The following is a 21,479-nucleotide window of genomic DNA, read 5'->3' as shown; positions in this document are numbered from 1 at the left end:
TTCATTTAGGAACAACTGATCTGGCTAGTAATGATGTTGCTGCTGTTCAGAAAGAGATTTGTGACCTAGGCAATAATTTAGAGCATGTGGAATCAACTCTATAATTTTCTGTTATTTTACCTGTGTATGGCCAGGAAGCAGGAAAGATGGATCAGATAATAACATTTAATTCTTGGTTAAAGGGACAGTCTAGTCAAAATTAAGCTTTCATTATTCAGATAGGACTTGTAATTTTAATCAACTTTCCAATTTACTTCTATCATCAAATTTGCTTTGTTTTTTTGGTATTCTTAGTTGAAACTAAAACAAGGTAGGCTCATATGCTAATTTCTAAGCCCTTGAAGGCAGCCTCTTATCACATGCTTTTTAATTTGCTTTTTTTTTTTTTAGAGAGACTTGTTAGTTCATGTGGGCCATATAGATAATAATGTGTTCAGGCACAGGGGGTTATTTAAGATTTAGTACAACACAGTACTAAATGCAAGTCAATAGATAATACACAGTCACAGTCATGTGATCAGGGGGCTGGCAGATGTTTAGATACAAGGTAATCACAGAGGAAAAAGGTATAATAATATAACTGTGTTGGTTGTGCTAATCTGAGGAATGGGTAATCAAAGGGATTATCTATCTTTTAAAACAATAACAATTCTGTTGTAGACTGTCCCCTTAAAGGGGCAGTAAACATACAAACTAATGTTATATAATTCTGCACATAGTGCAGAATTATATAACATTAGCTTACCGGCACATTTATGCTTTAAAGGATTGCAGAGAAATTGTAATTTAAACCTCCTTTTACCAGAACGCCGCTCCTTGCTCTACTGAGTGGGTCTGGATTTTACACAGCGCATCTCTGCAACACTGTGTGCCCAGTCGCGCCATTAAAATGAATGTAGCTCGCTCCCGCTACTAGACCAGAGCGGGAGCGAGCTATATTAATTTTAATGGCGCGACCGGGCACACAGTGTTGCAGAGATGTGCTGTGTAAAATCCAGACCCGCTCAGTAGAGCAAGGAGCGGCGTTCTGGTAAAAGGAGGTTTTAGTTACAATTTCTCTGCAATCCTTTAAAGTATAAATGTGCCGGTAAGCTAATGTTATATAATTCTGCACTATGTGCAGAATTATATAACATTAGTTTGTAAGTTTACTGCCCCTTTAAGGAGAGAAAACAAAGTGTCTTAGTAAATGGAGTACATTCAGCAGAGGGAGAGGGGGTGTTACTAGTGGTGTTCCTCAGGGGTCAGTTCTGGGGCCTGTTTTGTTTAACATATTTATCAGAGATATCAGCAAAGTGCTACAGGGGAAAGTATGTCTGTTTGCAGATGATACAAACATTTGTAATAGAGTAGATTTCCAGGGGGTAGACAAAATGAGAAGTGATATACAACAATTGGAGGATTGGACAAATGACTGGGATCTGGCCATCACAGTGATTGTATGCACAGTAACAGTCAAACTTGACTGTTGCCGGATGTTTTACATGCAGGCTTTCGGCAAGAGCATAAGAGACATTCTGATCGCAACGTCTCTCATGTTATAGAGGCACTGCTGATCTGAGCACAAACAGGCATACGATCACAGGGACAAGTACTGGGTGCTAAAATATTTTTAAAATGTGCTTTTTTAAAAACTATTTTTGTTTTTTCTCCTAAATTTTCCCCTATTATAGGGTCTCTCTGTAGTATGTGCCAGTGTTTATTAATTATGGATCTGATTTTGCCATGGTATATATTATAATCCGTGATGATTGGTACTTCTATCAATGTGTCATTTTTAGTCTTAGAGTTTTTTTGTTTTTCTTTTAGGAAAGTATTCCTATCCATATTTTTAGCAGAGGATTTAGCTTGTAAAATTAGGTCTTTATCGTACCCACGTTGTTCAAATTTAGTTTGTAGACCCAAGGCTTGTTCATCAAAATTAACTATATTTGAACAGTTTTTTCTAATTCTCTGAAATTGGTTGTGGGGGATATTATCTACCCATTTTTTGTAATGACAGCTGGTGTTGTGGATAAAATTATTAGAATCTACTTTTTTCAAGTAGGTTTTTGTTATTAAGTTAGATTTTTTGGCTTCTATAGCTAAATCTAAAAAGTTGGTGTTTGTATTACTGATCTCATATGTAAAATCTAAACCAAATCTAGTGTCTTTTAGGTCCTCTATAAAATATTACACTAGTTCTCTATCCCCCTTGCAAATAATAAAAATGTCATCGATGAAACAGCGATAGAGCACCAAGTAATCCTCCCATATGGAGCCATGTATCAATATATCCTCTAGATAGCTCATAGTGAGATAGTGCTGTTGCCCATATGCCTTATGCTGGACAATTAACCTGCTCAAGTACCACATCCTAATCTGTCTGATATAACAAGATCTAAACCTTTCACTTTTTCATATCTAACCTCTTCTCAATTCAAATGAAAGATTATGATTGTGACTTTTCCACGGTATACTGGTATTTAATTCACAAATCCCAATTCACACAAATATTAAAAGATTCTGTATGATTCAGGAACATAGTAATAAAATGATAATTTCCAGCCCCTAACCCAATCATCATACAATTTGTGGAAATGTTCCAAACTGAGTGCTCTGCTGTCCCCTCAAAACAAAATGGGATTATCTTAAAAACTTCCCAGAATTGCCCAGGCAAGTATAGTTTAATGATAATTGGTGACAGTTATAGGTGGCTGCTATAAATAAACCCATTCATTACTGTAGCAAAACTCGAGGGTGCCAGCTTCTTTGAACTTGCAGGGTGGTAGTGCCTTTTATAAATGTCCAGTGCTCTACACAGAGCCACGAGAGATATAAAAGTGGGATTTACACATAATAAAGCTAGAATAGATAGTGGTATAAGAGTTCCCCCTATAGAACCACTGTACATTCAGCTTTATGGTCACCTTCTTGCATTACGAAATGCTATGGTCTAGGTCCACTGCTTTACAGGAACTAAAAGTGATGCATTTGGTGTAATATTCTGCTTCCTTGTCCTTTGTAAAGAACACATATTGCATTACCATTGCAGGGCTTGACTGGGACCAAAAATCAGCCCACTTTGCAGGCTATGCAAATTCCCACAGATCCCTTGTGGAGGCACTGCTGAGCTGAGCACAAACAGGCATGCAATCACAGGGACACCCTGTCCCTGTGATCGCTAGCCTGCGGTGGCCTCCATGCTGCTATTTCTGCACTGCCTGACCATTGGGGCATGCAGAAATAGCGTAGTTTTGCCAATGACAGTGAGAGCACCATACAGGGTAGCCGCTGGTTCTTAAGTGATGCATTTGGTATAATGTTCTGCTTCCTTGTCCTCTGATATTAAAAAACACATATTGCATTACCTATGCAGGGCTTGACTGGGACCAAAAATCAGCCCACTTTGCAGGCTATGCAAATTCCCACAGGTCCCTTATGGAGGCACTGCTGATCTAACCAGTTGGGGGGGGGGGGGGGAGAGGGCTGAGACCACTAGGTTTGTCAACTCTTCAAACATAGAAATGATGGAGTAGGTAGATACGGGTGTTATTTGACCTCAGATCAAATATGACCATCTAAGATCAGACTCAAAGGACCTTTGATATGTGGCCTTTGTTCTACAGCCCCTCTATGAGCCACATGTCTACATCAGACCCCTGGATGTACAGACCCTCTGTCAACCATCAGACCCCTGATCCTTAGACTGTCAACCATCAGACCCCCGATCCTTTAGACTTTCAACCATCAGACCCCTGATGCTTCAGACTGTCAACCATCAGAACCCTGGCAATATAGACCATCTATCAACCATCAGACCTCTGGACCTGCAGTCCCTTTGTCAACCATCAGACCCCTGGTCCTGCTTTCCCTCTGTAAATCACATCCACACAGACAGCAAATGAGACCTACCAGACCTCAAAGAGCCTCATGGCTATTAACCCCTTAATGACCACAATGTACCCTGTATGTCACTGGTCGTTTAGGGTTTTTTCAGGACATAATAGCACAAGTCTAGCAAGAACACGCTATTAATGCCCTCCCTCCAGCAGGCTTTGTGGAATAGAGCAGTCTCAACGCTGGTGGCAAGACCGCGCTATAAAACAATCAAGTCCCAAAAAAAGGCCAGCGACATACAGGGTACGTCGCTGGTCCTTAAGGGGTTAAAGACCTCAAATCAAACCCTTTTGCTGATTACCAGGCTGGCCTGGAGTCCATATGTAACACATAAATATTTACATGTGTTACTGTCTAAAAAAATAATCCATTTATTAACCATTTCCCAGTTTTGCATAACCAACACGGTTATATTAATACTTTTTACCATTATGATTACCTGTATCTGTTGACTGCCCCTTATATCAGTGCCTTTATCTTTTTTAGCTTTTCACAGTGTTGCATTGTTGCATTATCTATCTTTTTAAACAATAACAATGTTGGTGTTGACTCTCCCTTTAAATCCTCTTATCTATGCCAGTATTATCTAGCCCCATTTAAAAGGTAAAATAATGTTGGAAATTGCAATACATTTTATCACTTCGCCTCAATTAAAAAGAAAAGTAATAAAAAAGCAGAAGTTGCTATACATTGTGATGTTTAATAAAAATATACAGTTTACATGAATGTTAGCATTAGCTATAGCAACGCTATGATTTTTATTCCTATATCATGATATTAGGAAATGTCAGAGCTATCGCATGCTAAAAATAACCGCTATAGGAGGAGCTTCTCCCTGATTATTTACACTGACAGGAACCCGATATGTATAGTTCGCTGGTGTCTATGTAACTCTTTGTGCGCCGTTTATCTCGTCTCACGGACAATGGGTAGGGCTGTTTGGTTATGAACACTGCAGTGTGATAAGGGTGTGGTTGCAGCAGTTCAGGCAAATGGAAAGAACAGGGGGAGGCAGCTGTCAGGTCTCTCTTGCCCAAATGCTGACGAGAAACTTGGCTACCAAGTAACTCCGCCTGCTTCCTCCCATCTAATCAAGCGGAGTGCTGCGTGTGAGTGAGAGCAGCAGATCAGCCATCATAGACAGCAAGCAGCCTGTCTCCCCCAACCTACCCACCTGCATATTAATTCACTGATCGAGCCAGGCACAAGACAATCATGGCTACTGCAATAAAGGAAAGCTTTGACAAGTTCCTGCATCAGAAGAACATTTGTACAGACCTTCTGGAGAAAATTGAAGCCAAGACTGGGGTGAACAGACGCTACATAGCACTGGGTGAGATATTAATATAAGTCTGCCCTATCTCTTGTGCCTTGGCATGATCTACATTTGATCAGCTGACGCCAGTGACACAGCACGCCCTGGCACTGTGCACATCTGGGCTTTGTCTATGGCTTTTGGAGTCCACTAGGCCAGGAGTAAACAGCTGTCACTGCCCGGTCACATGCCACATGGGTCTGGGGACCTCGTTTATGTTAGGTCCTGTATATACTGGTATATAACCAGTGGTGATCATACCAGGTTGGTAAATCGCCAAAGGGTTAATCCTGGTGAGATATACTAAATATATCTTTGCAAAATTATTTTTCTTCTGATGTTTAGTGTTTTACGATACAAGATCTCGGTGATGACTTTTAGATTTGTAGTAATGATGACTCATAATTATGAGACTGGTTTAACTGGAAACTTTGAGACCCTGTTGGTTATACAATGGGCCACCCACTCAAGATGGTGAGTGTCAGATTTAGCTTTCAGCTCCATCACTTTTAGACCCTGCCCTGTATGTTGTAACACAGCCTAATCCTAGATATTTATGTAGCTAGATTTATTCATCTTTATCCAGTAACCTGACATAACAAGTATAGGAATTTATCATTTTTAACCATTAAGATCTGGTTGGTATGTTACTTCAGTATGTGAAAATGGGGATTGTAACCTGACTGGCCCCTGCATATGCAAAAATATGACACATAGTGATAAGACCCATTTCCACTTTGCTTTATTAATATTACATTGGTTGTATAAAGCAAAAGGGATAGTTAACAGTAAATACATGCTAAACATAATGATGTATATGGATTATTAATATTACATTGGTTGTATAAAGCAAAAGGGATAGTTAACAGTAAATACATGCTAAACATGATGATGTATATGGATTATTAATATTACATTGGTTGTATAAAGCAAAAGGGATAGTTAACAGTAAATACATGCTAAACATAATGATGTATATGGATTATTAATATTACATTGGTTGTATAAAGCAAAAGGGATAGTTAACAGTAAATACATGCTAAACATGATGATGTATATGGATTATTAATATTACATTGGTTGTATAAAGCAAAAGGGATAGTTAACAGTAAATACATGCTAAACATAATGATGTATATGGATTATTAATATTACATTGGTTGTATAAAGCAAAAGGGATAGTTAACAGTAAATACATGCTAAACATAATGATGTATATGGATTATTATTACATTGGTTGTATAAAGCAAAAGGGATAGTTAACAGTAAATACATGCTAAACATAATGATGTATATGGATTATTAATATTACATTGGTTGTATAAAGCAAAAGGGATAGTTAACAGTAAATACATGCTAAACATAATGATGTATATGGATTATTATTACATTGGTTGTATAAAGCAAAAGGGATAGTTAACAGTAAATACATGCTAAACATAATGATGTATATGGATTATTATTACATTGGTTGTATAAAGCAAAAGGGATAGTTAACAGTAAATACATGCTAAACATAATGATGTATATGGATTATTAATATTACATTGGTTGTATAAAGCAAAAGGGATAGTTAACAGTAAATACATGCTAAACATAATGATGTATATGAAGCCAAGATTAGCCTTAGAATACTATATAGATCTTTATTTTATAATTATATAGTTGTTTAAATATTGAAGATATATATGTGTAAAAGTTTAGTTCCTATAAACGTAGGTTTTCTATTTATCTCTGTCTTCTGTTGAGGACAGTTAGGGATGGATATAAAACAGTCAAATAGAAACTAGGTTGAATTTAGAACAGTTTTTAAAGTCAAATTACAGGGAAAATGATACAATAAATAATAAAAAGCATATTGAAAAGTTTTTTTTATAACTACAATAATTAAACATTTTGATTACAGCCTGATACGTTTTAAAAGCCAGTTAAGTTTGGTATTATATGTCAGGTGGACTTTTCAAGGCAAATTGCCAAGAAGTGGACTGGTTTATCCAATTCTCCAAGATTATATGTGATATTCTTGACCCAGTGTGACCCAACTAGTACAAACTGAGCAGCGGCTTGACACGTGTTTGTTTAAACAAGTAGATTCTCAATCCTGGCTTGTTTGTGCATTGAAGTGACATGGGAGTGCAGCAAGTGACTATTCAATTTTTTTTTTTTTTAAAGAAAGCTGTAACTTTCAGAATTGATATTAAAAATAACAGAGCCAGAGATGTATTGGTTAAAGGGTACAAACCTCCACTAGCATCAAAACAAATGTGCTTTGTTCAGCACAGGTTATTTAATATTAAATGTCACAAAATTCCTATTAAGGGTTCTATGAGACTTAAAGGGACATGAAACCCAAGTTTTTTTCTTTCAAGATTTAGAACGAGTACAATTTTAAACAACTTTCTAATTGGCTTAATTCTCTTGATATACTTTGCTGAAAAGCATATCTAGATAGGCTCAGTGGCTGCTGATTGGTTGCTGCACATAGATGCCTCGTGTGATTGGCTCACACATGGGAATTGCTATTTCTTCAGCAAACAATATCTAAGGAATGAAGCAAATTAGATAATAGAAGTAAATTGGAATGTTGTTTAAAATTGTATTCTCTACTTGAATCATGAGATACATTTTTTGGGTTTAGTGTCCCTTTAACATTTTATGGTTGTTGCCAAAGCCTATTGGACAGCTAGTTATAAAGTGATACCAAAACAGGGTTTCTGGCACAGTGTATCTTTTAAATATTTAGCATAATTACCTTCTGGTGGCTCTCAAGTGCAGCCATATGAAACTTCCTACAGTACATAAAGTATGTCTGCAGCTATGTTTAAATGTTTAAAGGGTCATTATATTTGAAAAAATGCCCTTCTATAATTACAGGTATGTCATTTTAAGACTAGTGACCCTGCACCTCTCGTTATATTATATATATATTTTTATGATAATAGCCCATAGATGTGATTGCATATAATCTGGCTTTAACAAAGTCAGTATCATCAACCCAACATGCCATTTTAGCAGAACACTGATTTCCTGTCCCCTCATAATGGATTTGGTATTTGTAATTAAATAGTTTGGCAATTAGTTGTTCATTCTTCCAATTCCTGTTTGTTTTTGAATTTGCTGTAGAATGCATAAAGTAATGTGGTGCTCCAGGCATAATGCATGCTACCTACCTAGGTATCACTTCAACAAAGAATACCATGAGAATGAAGTAATTTTTTTTTTTTTTTTTTTTTAGCTGTATGGTCTGAATCACAAAAGTAAAAATTAAGGTTGCATATCACTTTTAATAATATATGTGCATATATTTCTCATGCTCTAATGCTCATAGCCTGCTGATAGGTAGAAGTTATTCTGAATACAGGCACATCATTTTTCTTTTTGAATAAAGACAAATCTTTCTTATTTGTGTTTTAGTGAATACAATATGTATAATCGTTACTTAAAGGGACAGAAAACCCCAACATTTTATTTCATGATATGGATAGAACATACCATTTTAAACAACTTTTCATTTTACTTCTGTTATCAAATTTGCTTCATTCTCTTGTTATCCTTTGGTGAAGGAACAACATTGCACTACTAGCAGCAAGATGAACACATCTAGTTAGCCAATCACAAAAGACAAATGTGTGCAGGCACCAATTAGCAGCAGCTCCCACTAGTGTAGGATATGTGCGTTTTTTTTTTTTGTTTTTTTTGTTTTTTTTTTTTTTTTTCCTTTCTACATGGGATACCAATAGAACAAAGCACATTTGAAAATAGAAGTGAATTTAAAAGTCTTAAAATGACATGCTCTATTTGAATCATGCTAGTTTAACTTTCCTATCCCTTTAAATGACCACTAAACACTGTAGAATAGCATAATCAGTAAATGCATAATAAAAATACAATGCAAGCGCACTTTGTTTGAATTTCAAATGAGCACTAGATTTCTTTGTGACAAATTTTAAAGTTGGTAATATTTTCCCTCCCACTGCATCATGTGACAGCCATCAGCCAATCACAAAATGCATATACATATATTCTGTAAATCTTGCACATGCTCAGTAGTAGCTGGTGCCTCAAAGTGTGCATATAAAAAGATTGTGCACATTTAGATAATGGAAGTGAATTGGAAAGTTGTTTAAAATTGTGTGCTCTATCTTAAAGGGACACTGAACTCAAATTTTTTCTTTTGTAATTCAGAAAGAGCATGCAATTTTAAGCAACTTTCTAATTTACTCCTATTATCAATTTTTCTTTGTTCTCTTGCTATCATTATTTGAAAAAGAAGGCATCTAAGCTTTTTTTTGGTTTCAGTACTCTGGACAGCACTTTTTTATTGGTGGATGAATTTATCCACCAATCAGCAAGGACAACCCAGGTTGTTCACCACAAATGGGCCGGCATCTAAACTTACATTCTTGCATTTCAAATAAAGATACCAAGAGAATGAAGAAAATTTGATAATAGGAGTAAATTAGAAAGTTGCTTAAAATTTCATGCTCAATCTGAATCACGAAAGAAAATTTTTGGGTACAGTGTCCCTTTAATAGTGAAAGTTTAGTTTTGACTTGAGTGTCCCTTTTAAAATGCAAGTGTTGATTATACTTTTAAGTAAATTAAACTTATAATTTAGGTAGTTATACTTTTTACATTAAAAAAACAAGACAAAACATACAGACTGCTATTTATTTCTATTATCAAATTGACTTCTTTCTCTTGGTATCCTTTGACACTTACCACCTTTCCACAAGGGAATACTGAGGTACGCTCATGTCATAAGCACCATATATAGGTGAGTTACATTATTGCAAACACTGCTGCCATATAGGGCTCAGTCATGTGCATTCTCCAGAGGCTACCTAGGTATGATCTCCTGGAAAAAAACTAAGTGTCATCAAAGGCTGCTAAAAGAAAGAGATACATTAGTTTACATAAATAAATATAGATAAATGACATGCTCTATTTTTGACTTGCATGTCTCATTAATTTATCACTTCCACTATATAACGGTTAACTGAATGCAGTCATTACATTATCAAAAAAGCATGTTTAGATTTTGCTTCCCTGTGGTCCATATTATGACTTTAAGCCAGGGCCAATTCTCTAAAGCTCTCTGGTCTGGTGAGATTCTATAAGATTCATCCTCCGCATTACAAGGCCACTCAGAGATTGTTTTAAAGGCATTTTTTTTTAATTTAATTTTATTTTAAACCTTGGGAACTGGGATTCACTAATATGGTTTATGTGAAGGATTGGCACTTAATTTACAATATAATGCTCAGTAAAATAAGCTGATGATTTCATTCTGTGCTGGTGAGTTTCTGAGAATTGGTAGTTTATTGTAAAATTGGTATCCCCAATGACTTGTTATACCAGTAGCAGAGTATAAAATGTATGATTAACTTTTCCTTTATGTTTATTTTTGAATATGCAATAGCTGATTTTGTTCTTTGACACCACAACTCATTAAAATCACATGTAATCACTTTCTGTAGATACAAATGCTTCCTTATCACTGCCTGTATACCAAAAGCCCAATACATAGAGAGCACAATTGAAAGTTAATATTGTCATTATACACTCATGAGGAGTAATTAATACCTGGAAAAGCAACCCAGTAGAGATGGTGTGGTGTCTCAGCTTTGCCAGGGTTAATCTGAAATGTTCTTTTTGTAACATCTGTGTTTGCTATGGCCTTCATTGATCTAAGTTTGTAATCACATTACCAAACTGTTAAAGGACCAGTCAACACAGTAGATTTGCATAATCAACAAATGCAAGATAACAAGACAATGCAATAGCACTCAGTCTGAACTTCAAATGAATAGAAGATTTTTTTTAATGACAATTTTAAAAGTTATGTTTATTTCCACTCCCCCTGTACCATGTGACAGCCATCAGCCAATCACAAATGCATATACGTACTATGTGACAGTAATCAGCCAATCGAAAATGCATATACTCTTATTCTTGCACATGCCCAGTAGGAGCTAATGACTTAAACAGTTTAAATATAAAAAGACTGTGCACTTTTTTTTTTTTTTTTTAAATAGAAAGTTGTTTAAAACTGCACAATCTATCTGAATAATGAAAGTTTAATTTTGACTTGAGTGTCCCTTTTATTTTTTTGGGTTATTGGTACATCTGCAGCATTTTCTTCTGAAATACTAGAGTGTAATATCTAAAGTCTGGGATGGTGGCACCATAGTAAATCTGGGTGGTGTAGACGGTTTAGGGATTAATTTGGTGTCCCTTTAGGTACTTGTAAGAGGTAAAGATGTTTGGGAGCAAGAGGCTGAGTGCTATTAACCCTTTCATGCTCACACTCTCCCCATAGTCACGACTGGGCAGATAGGCTTAGCCAGCACAAACATTTTATTACTTATGTCTCCTACCCTTCATTGGATGTGTAATTTCTTCTGCTGGCTATGTTTAGAGCTATACTTAAAGGGACAGTCAAGTCCAAAATAAACCTTCACGATTCAAATAGGGAATGTCATTTTTAAACTTTCCAATTTACTTTTATCACCAATTTTGCTTTTGTTCTCTTGGTATTCTTAGTTGAAAACTAAACCTAGGTAGGCTCATATGCTAATTTTCTTAGACCGTGAAGGCCGCCTCTAATCTCAATGCATTTTGACAGTTTTTCACCACTAGAGGGCATTAGTTCATGTGTGTCATATAGATAACATTGTGCTGACGCACGTGAAGTTACCTAGGCGTCAGCACTGATTGGCTAATATGCAAGTCTGTCAAAAGAACTGAAATAAGGGGGCAGTCTGCAGAGGATTAGATACAAGGTAATCACAGAAGTAAAAAGTGTATTAATATTACAGTGTTGGTTCTGCAAAACTGGGGAATGGGTAATAAAGGGATTATCTATCTTTTTAAACAACAAAAATTCTGGTGTTGACTGTCCCTTTTTAATTATTGAAATGTTCAGCATAGGTTGGGATATCCGTCAAAAGCAGCTATTTCCAATTTCAAACTAAAGGTAAATGATCAGTTTGTGAACAGTTTAATACACTCCAGCAGGTAAAATAGATAATTGGACACAAATTAAAGGGGAGAAAATGTAAACCCACTAAATAACTAATTGAAAATCCTTAGTTTCTGGCTCCCTTTCATTGGCTTAGGTTATACACCTCAGTATTGCTCGGAGCATTTAAAGTCAATTTAAATAAATAAAAGTGCTTTTTTTGGGTCCCTATATCATTCTACAGAACCATTTTTTTTTCTTGGCAGCATTAGATTTGTAATTATCACTTCTGTGTCCTGATTAACAATTGTGAGTGTTACATATGGGATCCAAGTTTTTGAAATAAATATAAATATATACATTCTTTATATACATATTGTCAATCTCTTGGGTAGTCAAATAATGACTGTGTCACAATAGTGTGAAAGGATAACATTTGATTGAATGAGAGGAGGCAGAGGTACAAGAATTGAGGGAGGATATATACAGAAATACATACAAGCAATATATTGTGGCAAATAACTCCCAATAACTGATCAGATCATACTCTGAGTTAAATCCAGAGCTCTAGTTTGGAGAGTAGATATCCAATACATCTCTCGCTTGTTTACTTCTTTCGCCCCCACATTTTGGGGGTACCACTCTCTCTATAGCTTGCCATCTCAGAGTATGATCAGATCCTCCATGTATCTGGACAAACATGTTGTACTAAAGTGTTTTTTGACCTTCTGATAGTGGATAAGCGTTCACATATTTTATTTATAAAATATTTTACCAGGAAGGATACATTGAGATTTCTCTTGTTTTCAAGTATGTCCTGGGTCCACAAAACATTGCATTGTTACAATAGGGTACAATAAAATACAGAACAATATTAATACATAATATATGCAAAATTTAACATAGAACAGGTAGGAAATATATAATCAACCATGACATAGAAGGTCTAGGATATGGTTGATTATATATGTCTCTTGTCATTAGCCCTATGCACTGAAGTCTACAGGAAGTACATGTAAGTACATTTAAAATTACATGCCCTATCTGAATAATGAATGTTTAATTTTGATTAGACTGTCCCTTTAGTAATCTCCCTTCAAACACTTTTATGTTGACTTACTATAGGTTTGAATTTAGTTAGGAATTGGTTGGCTTACTGCTAGTCACTTCTAGTGATTGTACCATAATAACATAGAAGTAAACAAGATCATTTGCTTCACTGTGTTTGCTCTCTGTCTAATAATGTTAATCATAGTAAATCAATGTTATTTAGTTAACAATTTAAATATAAAGCAACATTTTTTTTTTTTTTTTGCCAATGGAAAATGTATTGTTAAAGGGATACTAAACCCATTTTTTTTTCTTTCATGATTCAGATACAGCATGCAATTTTAAAGAACTTTCTAATTTATTATCAATTTTTCTTTGTTCTCTTACTATCTTTATTTGAAAAGCAGAAATGTAAGGTTAGAAGCCGGCCCATTTTTGGTTCAGCACCTGGGTAGAGCTTGCTGATTGGTTTGTTACATTTAGCCACCAATCAGCAGGTGCTACCCATGTGCTAAAGCAAAAAAGGTCCGGCTCTTAAGCCAACATTCCTGCTTTTTCAAATAAAGATAGCATGAGAACAAAGAAAAATTGATAATAGGAGTAAATTAGAAAGTTGCTTAAAATTGCATGCTCTGTCTGAATCATGAAAGATGAATTTTGACTAGACTATGCCTATGATGTTTCCTTGTATAACACACCATTCCTGTTCTGGCTACAAAATAAGTGTGTAAAAAGGTTTTAATAGCTGTAACACTCCTTAAAGTGAATGTAAAGTTTGCGGAATGAGTGCCCGGTTTTTAAAAATCCTATTTAAAACAGGGGCACTTTCATTCATCAAACTTTACATTTCACTCGTTTTGTTAAAATACTTACCTTTACTTCTTGAAAGCCACTCCAGCACTTCCCCTGCCCATCGCAAGCCTCTTCATACGTCAGCAATAACGATTCCGGCATCCTCCAATTATGGCTCCCCCCAGGGGAATCGGAGCCTAAAGCAACGCCATGATTGGAGGAAGGCCGGGAGCGTCATTTCTGACGTGGGAAGCGCTGGAGCGGCTTTCATGAAGAAAAGGTAAGTATTTTAACAAAACCAGTGAAACTTAAAGTTTGATGAATGAAAGTGCCCCTGTTTTATAAAGGATTATTAAAAACTGGGCACTGATTCATCAAAATTTACATTCACTTTAAAGTATAGATTTAAAAAAAAAAAAAAAAAAAAGACATACAAATATAATAATCTTAGAATGGATTTACAAAATTGTATCCTGGAGGCCAATTAGAATAATGGTAGTAGCATTATAAATGGATAGTGCCCAAGCCTTCATATAGAAAATAGTAATTAACACCTTATGTACAGGATTTAAAGAAATCTGCAATAGCCAGGACTGAGACGTTTAAATAAATAAGATTATTCAGTTTGCTCATAACCTTGTGATTACTGCCATTGAAATCACACCTCATATTGTAATGTAGGCAATGTGACAACATCTCAATGCATTGACATAAGGGATATTTTAATTAAAAAAATTTTTTATTGAAGGCTGTGTGTGACTGCTGTCTGTGTCTTGTTGAGAGCTGCATTGCTTACAACATATGAGTGGCAATTATGTGTTTAATCTGTTTGGGTTAAGCGGATATTAACAGGCTGCATAATAGTGCAAAAAGAAAATGCTACGAAGGGGTTAAAGATATACTTAGTCAGCTCCATAGCAGCACTTTTGAGACAAAGCTAAACACATCTGGTGAGCCAATGACAAGAGACAAATTTGTATAGCCACCAATCGGCAGCTAGCTCCCAGTAGCTCATTGCTGCTTCTGATCCTACCTAGGTATGCTTTTCATACCATGAGAACAAGGACAATTTATCAGAAGTAAATTGCGTCCTCTATCTGAATAATAAAAGTTTTGACTTTAATAATCCCCTTAAAGGGACAGTCTAGGCCAAAATAAACTTTCATGATTCAGATAGAGCATGTAATTTTAAACACTTTTCCAATTTACTTTTATCACCAATTTTGCTTTGTTCTATTGGTATTCTTAGTTGAAAACTTAACCTAGGAGGTTCATATGCTAATTTCTTAGACCTTGAAGGCCACCTCTTTTCAGAATGCATTTTTAACAGTTTTTCACCACTAGAGGGTGTTCACGTATTTCATATAGATAACACTGTGCACGTGAAGTTATCTGGGAGCAGGCACTGATTGGCTAGACTGCAAGTCTGTCAAAAGAACTGAAATAAAGGGGTAGTTTGCAGAGGCTTAGATACGAGATAATCACAGAGGTTAAAAGTATATTATTATAACTGTTGGTTATGCAAAACTTGGTAATAAAGGGATTATCTATCTTTTAAAACAATAAAAATTCTGGTGTAGACTGCTAAGGGTAATGAAAAAAATTGGCATTTTAAATAACGTGCAATTTTTGTTTTGCAATGTCCAATGTACCTAAATTACCCTCCACTGATTTTAAATTTGCTTAGTCTAACAAAACACATTTACATGTTAATCCATGTTTTTTGGGGCTATGGATAAAATTATATATATATATATATATATATAACTTTATGCTACTATTTCACATAAATGCTGGGTCATGATCTGTAGTTTTAGGATTGGGAAATTAGGCTAGACACAGCACATACTGTATAAGAGTTCCACAGTAGTTGTGGGACTGGGAATCTGTGTCATTTACATTTGAGGAGGAGAAGAGGGAGGTGATTCTGGCAGCTGAAGGGGTGACGTGCACTGTAGGAAGAATCAGTCTTAAACACTGCAAGATGTTTCGCTTGCTTGCAACAGGTAAGAAACTCAACAAAAAAGAGAGCGTTAAGGCCCAACAAGACAGGAACTGAACAGATTTAATGTGAACTAATTTGTGTTGTCTTTTTATGGTCATAAATAGTGAGCTACAGTTTTATTGCTATAATTTTGTTCTTTCAGTAACTTCTGGAGTAAAAGGGAGTGTTAAAAAATTAAGCTAAAACCATCTGTTTGTTTGTGACGAATGCAGTTTAAGACTTTGTAAGAAGTTATCTGTTACCCAAGGCTTCTGTTCAAATGCAGCAGATCTCATAGGAAACAAATTGCTACAAACACCTGTACTAGTTACAAACCGTTTCTTTGAACTTTTTATTTTTACACTGTATGAGAATGTGACTCAATTTGAAACAAACTTGTTAACGCCTGCTCTGTGGTACTCGCTTTAAAGATAAATAAACGTAAAAGTAATTCCACATAAAAAACTTTAATAATACTTAGGAATAATAATTAGAAGAAAAAAAACTTTATATACTGTCAGTGTTTATTTTGAAAGTTTTTCCTGCACACGTCTTCAAACTAACTGCAACATTCTACACAATGATTGCTTGAGCTTATTTAAAACTGTCCATAGCTGAATAAACCTACTAAATAGGCTTTTCAATGTGTTTGTATATAAAATATATATTTTAAAAAGACTTCAGAGCCTTTGCGATAAAGTGCTTAAAGGGACAGTAAAGTCAAAATGTAAAATTGCATGCGCTATCTGAATCATGAAAGTTTAACAACTTTCCAATTTTTAACTTTACTTAGCATCTTTTGTTGAAGAGTAAACCGGTAGATTTAGGAGCAATGCATTACTGGGAGCTAGCTGGACACACCTGGTGAGGCAATGGTAAGAGGCAAATATGTGCAGCCACTAATCACTAGCCAATTCTCAGTAATACATTGCTGCTCTGGAGCCTACATATGTATTTTTTCAACAAAGGATACAAAGAGAGTAAAGAAAATTTGAAAAAAGAAGTACATTGGAGAGGAGTTGTTTAAAACTGCATGATCTATCTGAATCGTAAAAGTTTAATTTTGAGTTTACTGTCTCTTAACTGTTGATATTTACTAGGGGTTATGTTATATACACACACAAATGTGATATTTAAAAAGGAAGATTCATGCATTAAACACATTAAATCTGCTTTGTTGTTTTTTCCCTCAGTTATCATTGGTATTCTTGCTATTTACCTGGTAATTGGGTATGGAGCGTCACTACTCTGCAATCTGATTGGCTTTGGATATCCTGCCTATGTCTCGTAAGTATAACACAATTATTTATATAGTCTAATACTTGTAGTACAAATATATTCTGTACTAACAGCTGATTCTCACCTGTGCATAAACAAGCCATTTTGTAATGATGTCTTGCTTGGGTAAAGAACATTTTAACTGATTGGCTCCCATCACATGTTGCTTTGGATAGTTGGTAGTTATGACATTTGCTAATGTGTGTGTGTTTTTTGTTTTTTTTATCAAATATTTTTATTGAGGTAAAATACCAAACAGTATACAGCACAGGTGTAAAAAAACAAGAGAATTACATTACATATTTCAAAGAAACACAATGGATTTGACCATTCAATAGCATTAAAATAGAGGAAAAAATTCAAAAGTAAACATTAACAAAAATGTTACCTAATTTTGTTTACCTTATATTTATCAATTTTCAATCACATATATACAAAACAAAATTAGGAACATAGAAAATGAAAAAAGAACAATTTCTCCTATCATTACAGACATAGCTTGGTCATTATATAATGGGAGTTCTCCTCGTATAACCGCACTTATTACATAGCCGGCAGACTGAAAAGGATATAAAATATTTTTCTGAGTATCTAAAGAGTATGACTTAATCAATGTGAGACATTTTTCCATGAATAATTTTACTCCTCTTTCGTGCTTTACCTCTGTTGCACGTTGCTCTATTATTAAGCAGTTCTATAGTTTATTCTTTAATACTGTTATCGAAGGAATTTTCTTAGAAATCCATTTTTTTTAAAAATAACATTTCTAGCTGTTAAAATTACAAAATCAATACATGCCTTATTTCTATACCTGCTATTCTTTGGAAGCAAAAAAAGATTCCGTAATCTTGGAAATCCAGAAACTAATCTTATTCCAGAACTGGCTAATTAAAGTAAATTTCAGACTATAAGAATGTTGCAATGAAAAATATATTAGTTTGCAAGCAAAACGACATTTTATTATTATTTTTTTAAAAGTTTATAAATATTTTGTAAGAAAAGGTTTATAATCCTAATTGGTATTGTCTGTTTCTCCGTCCCCCTTCATTTCCACTTTTGGCTGGGCTGTAATGTATAGATCAGTCACATCCACTCTCTATAGACTTTCTAAGGACTTTAAACGGACAGGACAGCAACATTGTCATGTGACACACACGTTGATTGGATGTTTACTGGAATTGTCATTTTAAAAAAATAAATAAAGTTTATCCAAGTGGGCCAGCATAACTGCAATAGAAGCATTACTATATGCACTAATTTAACCCTTTCACAGATGGATTAAAAACAAGAAAGGTACACACATACTTTAATGGCAAAGATTAACTATATGGCATTTGATTAGTTAACCATCACTTTAAGGGGCAATGCTAGAAATAATGCGCGAATTTAGCCATTTGTGAGCTACACTTCACACACGTGACCACAAATATACTGCTCTATCATGTAATAGAGATGGGGTGGGATATGTTTGATGTAGGATATTTAGATGGGACTCCCTTAGGCCAGGGTTCTTCAAACCACGGGTCGGGACCCAATACTGGGTTGCAACACCATGTTTACTGGGTTGCGACTTGTGACTGTGTTGTAGAAGAGTGTGGTGTGTGTGTGTTATATGTGAGTATGTGGTTTATGTGTTTGAGATCGTGTGGTGTGTGTGTGCATTGTATGAGAGTGTGTGTATTGTATGAGTGTGTGCGTTGTATGAGTTTGCTTGTGTGATGTATGTGCTGTATTAGTGTGTTGTGTGTGGTGTATGTTGTATGAGAGTGTGTGCTGTATGTGCGTTGTATGAGTTTTCTGTGTGGTATATGTAAGTGTGCTGTGTGTGTATTGTATGAGTGTGTGTGCTTTATGTGCATTGTATTATTTTGTGTGTGTTATATGTGAGTGTGTGCTGTATGTGTGTTGTATGGGTGTGTTTTATGTGTTGTATGTGTAGTGTGTTTGTATTGTATGAGTGTGTGCGCTGTATGAGTTTGCTTGTGTGATGTATGTGCTGTATTAGAGTATGTTGTATGAGAGTGTGTGCTGTATGTGCGTTTGTATGAGTTTTCTGTGTGGTATATGTAAGTGTGTGATGTGTGTTGTATGAGAGTGTGTGCTGTGTGTGTATTGTATGAGTGTGTGTGCTTTATGTGCATTGTAGTATTTTGTGTGTGTTTATATGCGAGTGTGTGTTGTATGTGCGTTGTGTGTTTGTATTGTATGAGTGTGTGTGCTGTATGTGCATTGTATTACTGTATTAGTGTATTGTATGAGAGTGTGTGTGCGTTGTATGAGAGTGTGTGTTTGTGTGTGCTGTATGAGAGTATGTGTGTGGTGTGTGTATTATATGAGAGTGTGTGTGTTGTATAAGAGTATTTGAGGTGGTGTGTGTGTATATTGTTGTCTTTTACAACACTATCAAGATTGACTACAATCAGGCATAAAGTAGCACACAGTAGTCAAAAATTGAAGCTATCTTGTATATTACTTCAAAAATGTTCAGACCAAACTTAAAAATAGGGTCGCAAAGGTATTTGGTATCATTCATGGCACTGGGTCTTGGGGGAAAAAAGTTTGAAGAACCCTGCCTTAGGCTACTTCCTTTTTACTATTCTCCTGACTCTTAGTAATTATATCCTCATTGATTTCAAGGAGCCGTTTATTATGTCATTGTAACACTATACTTCTGGTGTTCTGAACACCATCTTTCTCCTTCAGTAATCTGTACCATTTATTGATTGAATGATTCTCTGCCTTACTAAGATGTATACACTTATCCATTACCTGCCAGTTCCAATCCTTACCAAAATCTGATATTAAATTATTCTCAAAGTTTTACATTTGCAAATATATATATTCTAAAAAAAACTGCTGCTGATTTTTGTGGCAAATAAGTTTGATTGTAAATGTGCTACACATTGGATAATTTACCACACTCACACACACACAAATAGTATTAAAACAACAGATGGAACAATGATATATGGTTAATGATTCAGAATATAGGCAAACAATAAAAGTTCATATAGAATCTTTGGTAATGTTGACTGGTGTGGGATCTCTTCATATATAACCCCCACTCAGATGTGCACTTACTTCAGAAACCCTCAATCATATGAGGTAAGGATGATTCGTGTCGGCAAAATACTTGGCACCTCCTAGAGTATAGAACTAGATCACCGTAGCTGCGTATCCCCTTGATATCAGTTGTGGTGATCTCTGTATTAACACCCAGTCGTCTGTATTGCTTTGAGCTTGTATACTGGTTCAGATGAAACTCCCAATCATAGATTGATCAGAGCAGGAGTAAGCAGGTCGAGACCAATCTTATGCATTAAAAGAGAACAAAACAGCTTTTTTGTAGCATTTTTTTGTAGCTACTCACATGGGATCCATTTGACAAAGGTCTAAGTACAGACCGAAACGTTATGGGTTAAGGCCCTGCTGTTTTTTCCCTGTATTGGAATAAAAGGCTTTTTGATTGAACTCCCTGTGTTGCCTGCTGCTTTTCCGGATACCAGACACTAAAGCCGTGTGTGTATTTGGAATATTAAAATATATATATATATATATATATATATATATATATATATATATATATATATAAAATCCTTTTTATAATATATAGAGGTATGTGCAAAAGTATATTGTAATATGCACAATAGAGGGGGATACATGACACACAGGTAAGTTGGATAGATATAATAAATATTTAAATGGATTTAGTGGAAAATAAATTGCAATATATATTTTTTAATACAATCTCCCTTTAAGAACAGGCAATAAGTAGTAGTTATATTAAATGGTAGTTATATGCAGCATAAAAAGAACTGTAAAGTTGTTTAAAAATGAAATGTAAGATTTAATTATGTGTTTTTTAGGCTAGTTTTAATGAGAAGTGTAAACTTTTACAATCTAAGTTGCATATTTTGCTTAAGAGATTTTGTTGCATGGTAAATAATCTATCTAAAACAAACCGCAATGCCATACAGTCAAGATGTTGTGAAATAGATGTAACGTATACAGTTCATATGATTTGTAACATGATTACAGTAGCCTGTTATTTTTGTATAACGCTCTGTCATTTGGAAAAATGAAATGATGCAATAAATATGGTCAGATAATATACATGTTTACAAGATGTCTAGGGAACACAGTGTTACAGACTGAACATATAGTATATACAATATTGTCATATGTTCACATTGAGGTCTGTATGTTTATAAAAACAA

The 21,479-nt window shown here is 35.1% G+C and overlaps 1 protein-coding gene across 2 annotated transcripts in view; it reads left to right on the top strand.

The window, feature by feature from the left end:
- Positions 1 to 4,753: 4,753 nt before the first annotated feature.
- REEP5 (receptor accessory protein 5) overlaps positions 4,754 to 21,479 on the top strand; it is a 76,345-nt gene continuing 59,619 nt past the window's right edge. Inside the window, exons 1-2 of one of the 2 annotated variants that reach the window (XM_053701544.1) lie at positions 4,754 to 5,212; positions 17,178 to 17,271. In XM_053701544.1, coding sequence (XP_053557519.1) covers positions 5,095 to 5,212; positions 17,178 to 17,271 — 212 coding nt within the window. In that variant the 5' untranslated portion in view covers positions 4,754 to 5,094. Of the gene's footprint in view, positions 5,213 to 15,957; positions 16,007 to 17,177; positions 17,272 to 21,479 lie in introns of those variants that run through there. The other variant, XM_053701545.1, reaches the window with a different exon arrangement.

The sequence above is a fragment of the Bombina bombina genome, chromosome 2 (genome assembly GCF_027579735.1).
Source record: "Bombina bombina isolate aBomBom1 chromosome 2, aBomBom1.pri, whole genome shotgun sequence".
NCBI lineage: Eukaryota > Metazoa > Chordata > Amphibia > Anura > Bombinatoridae > Bombina > Bombina bombina.
This window is presented reverse-complemented; position numbering and strand designations above follow the sequence as displayed.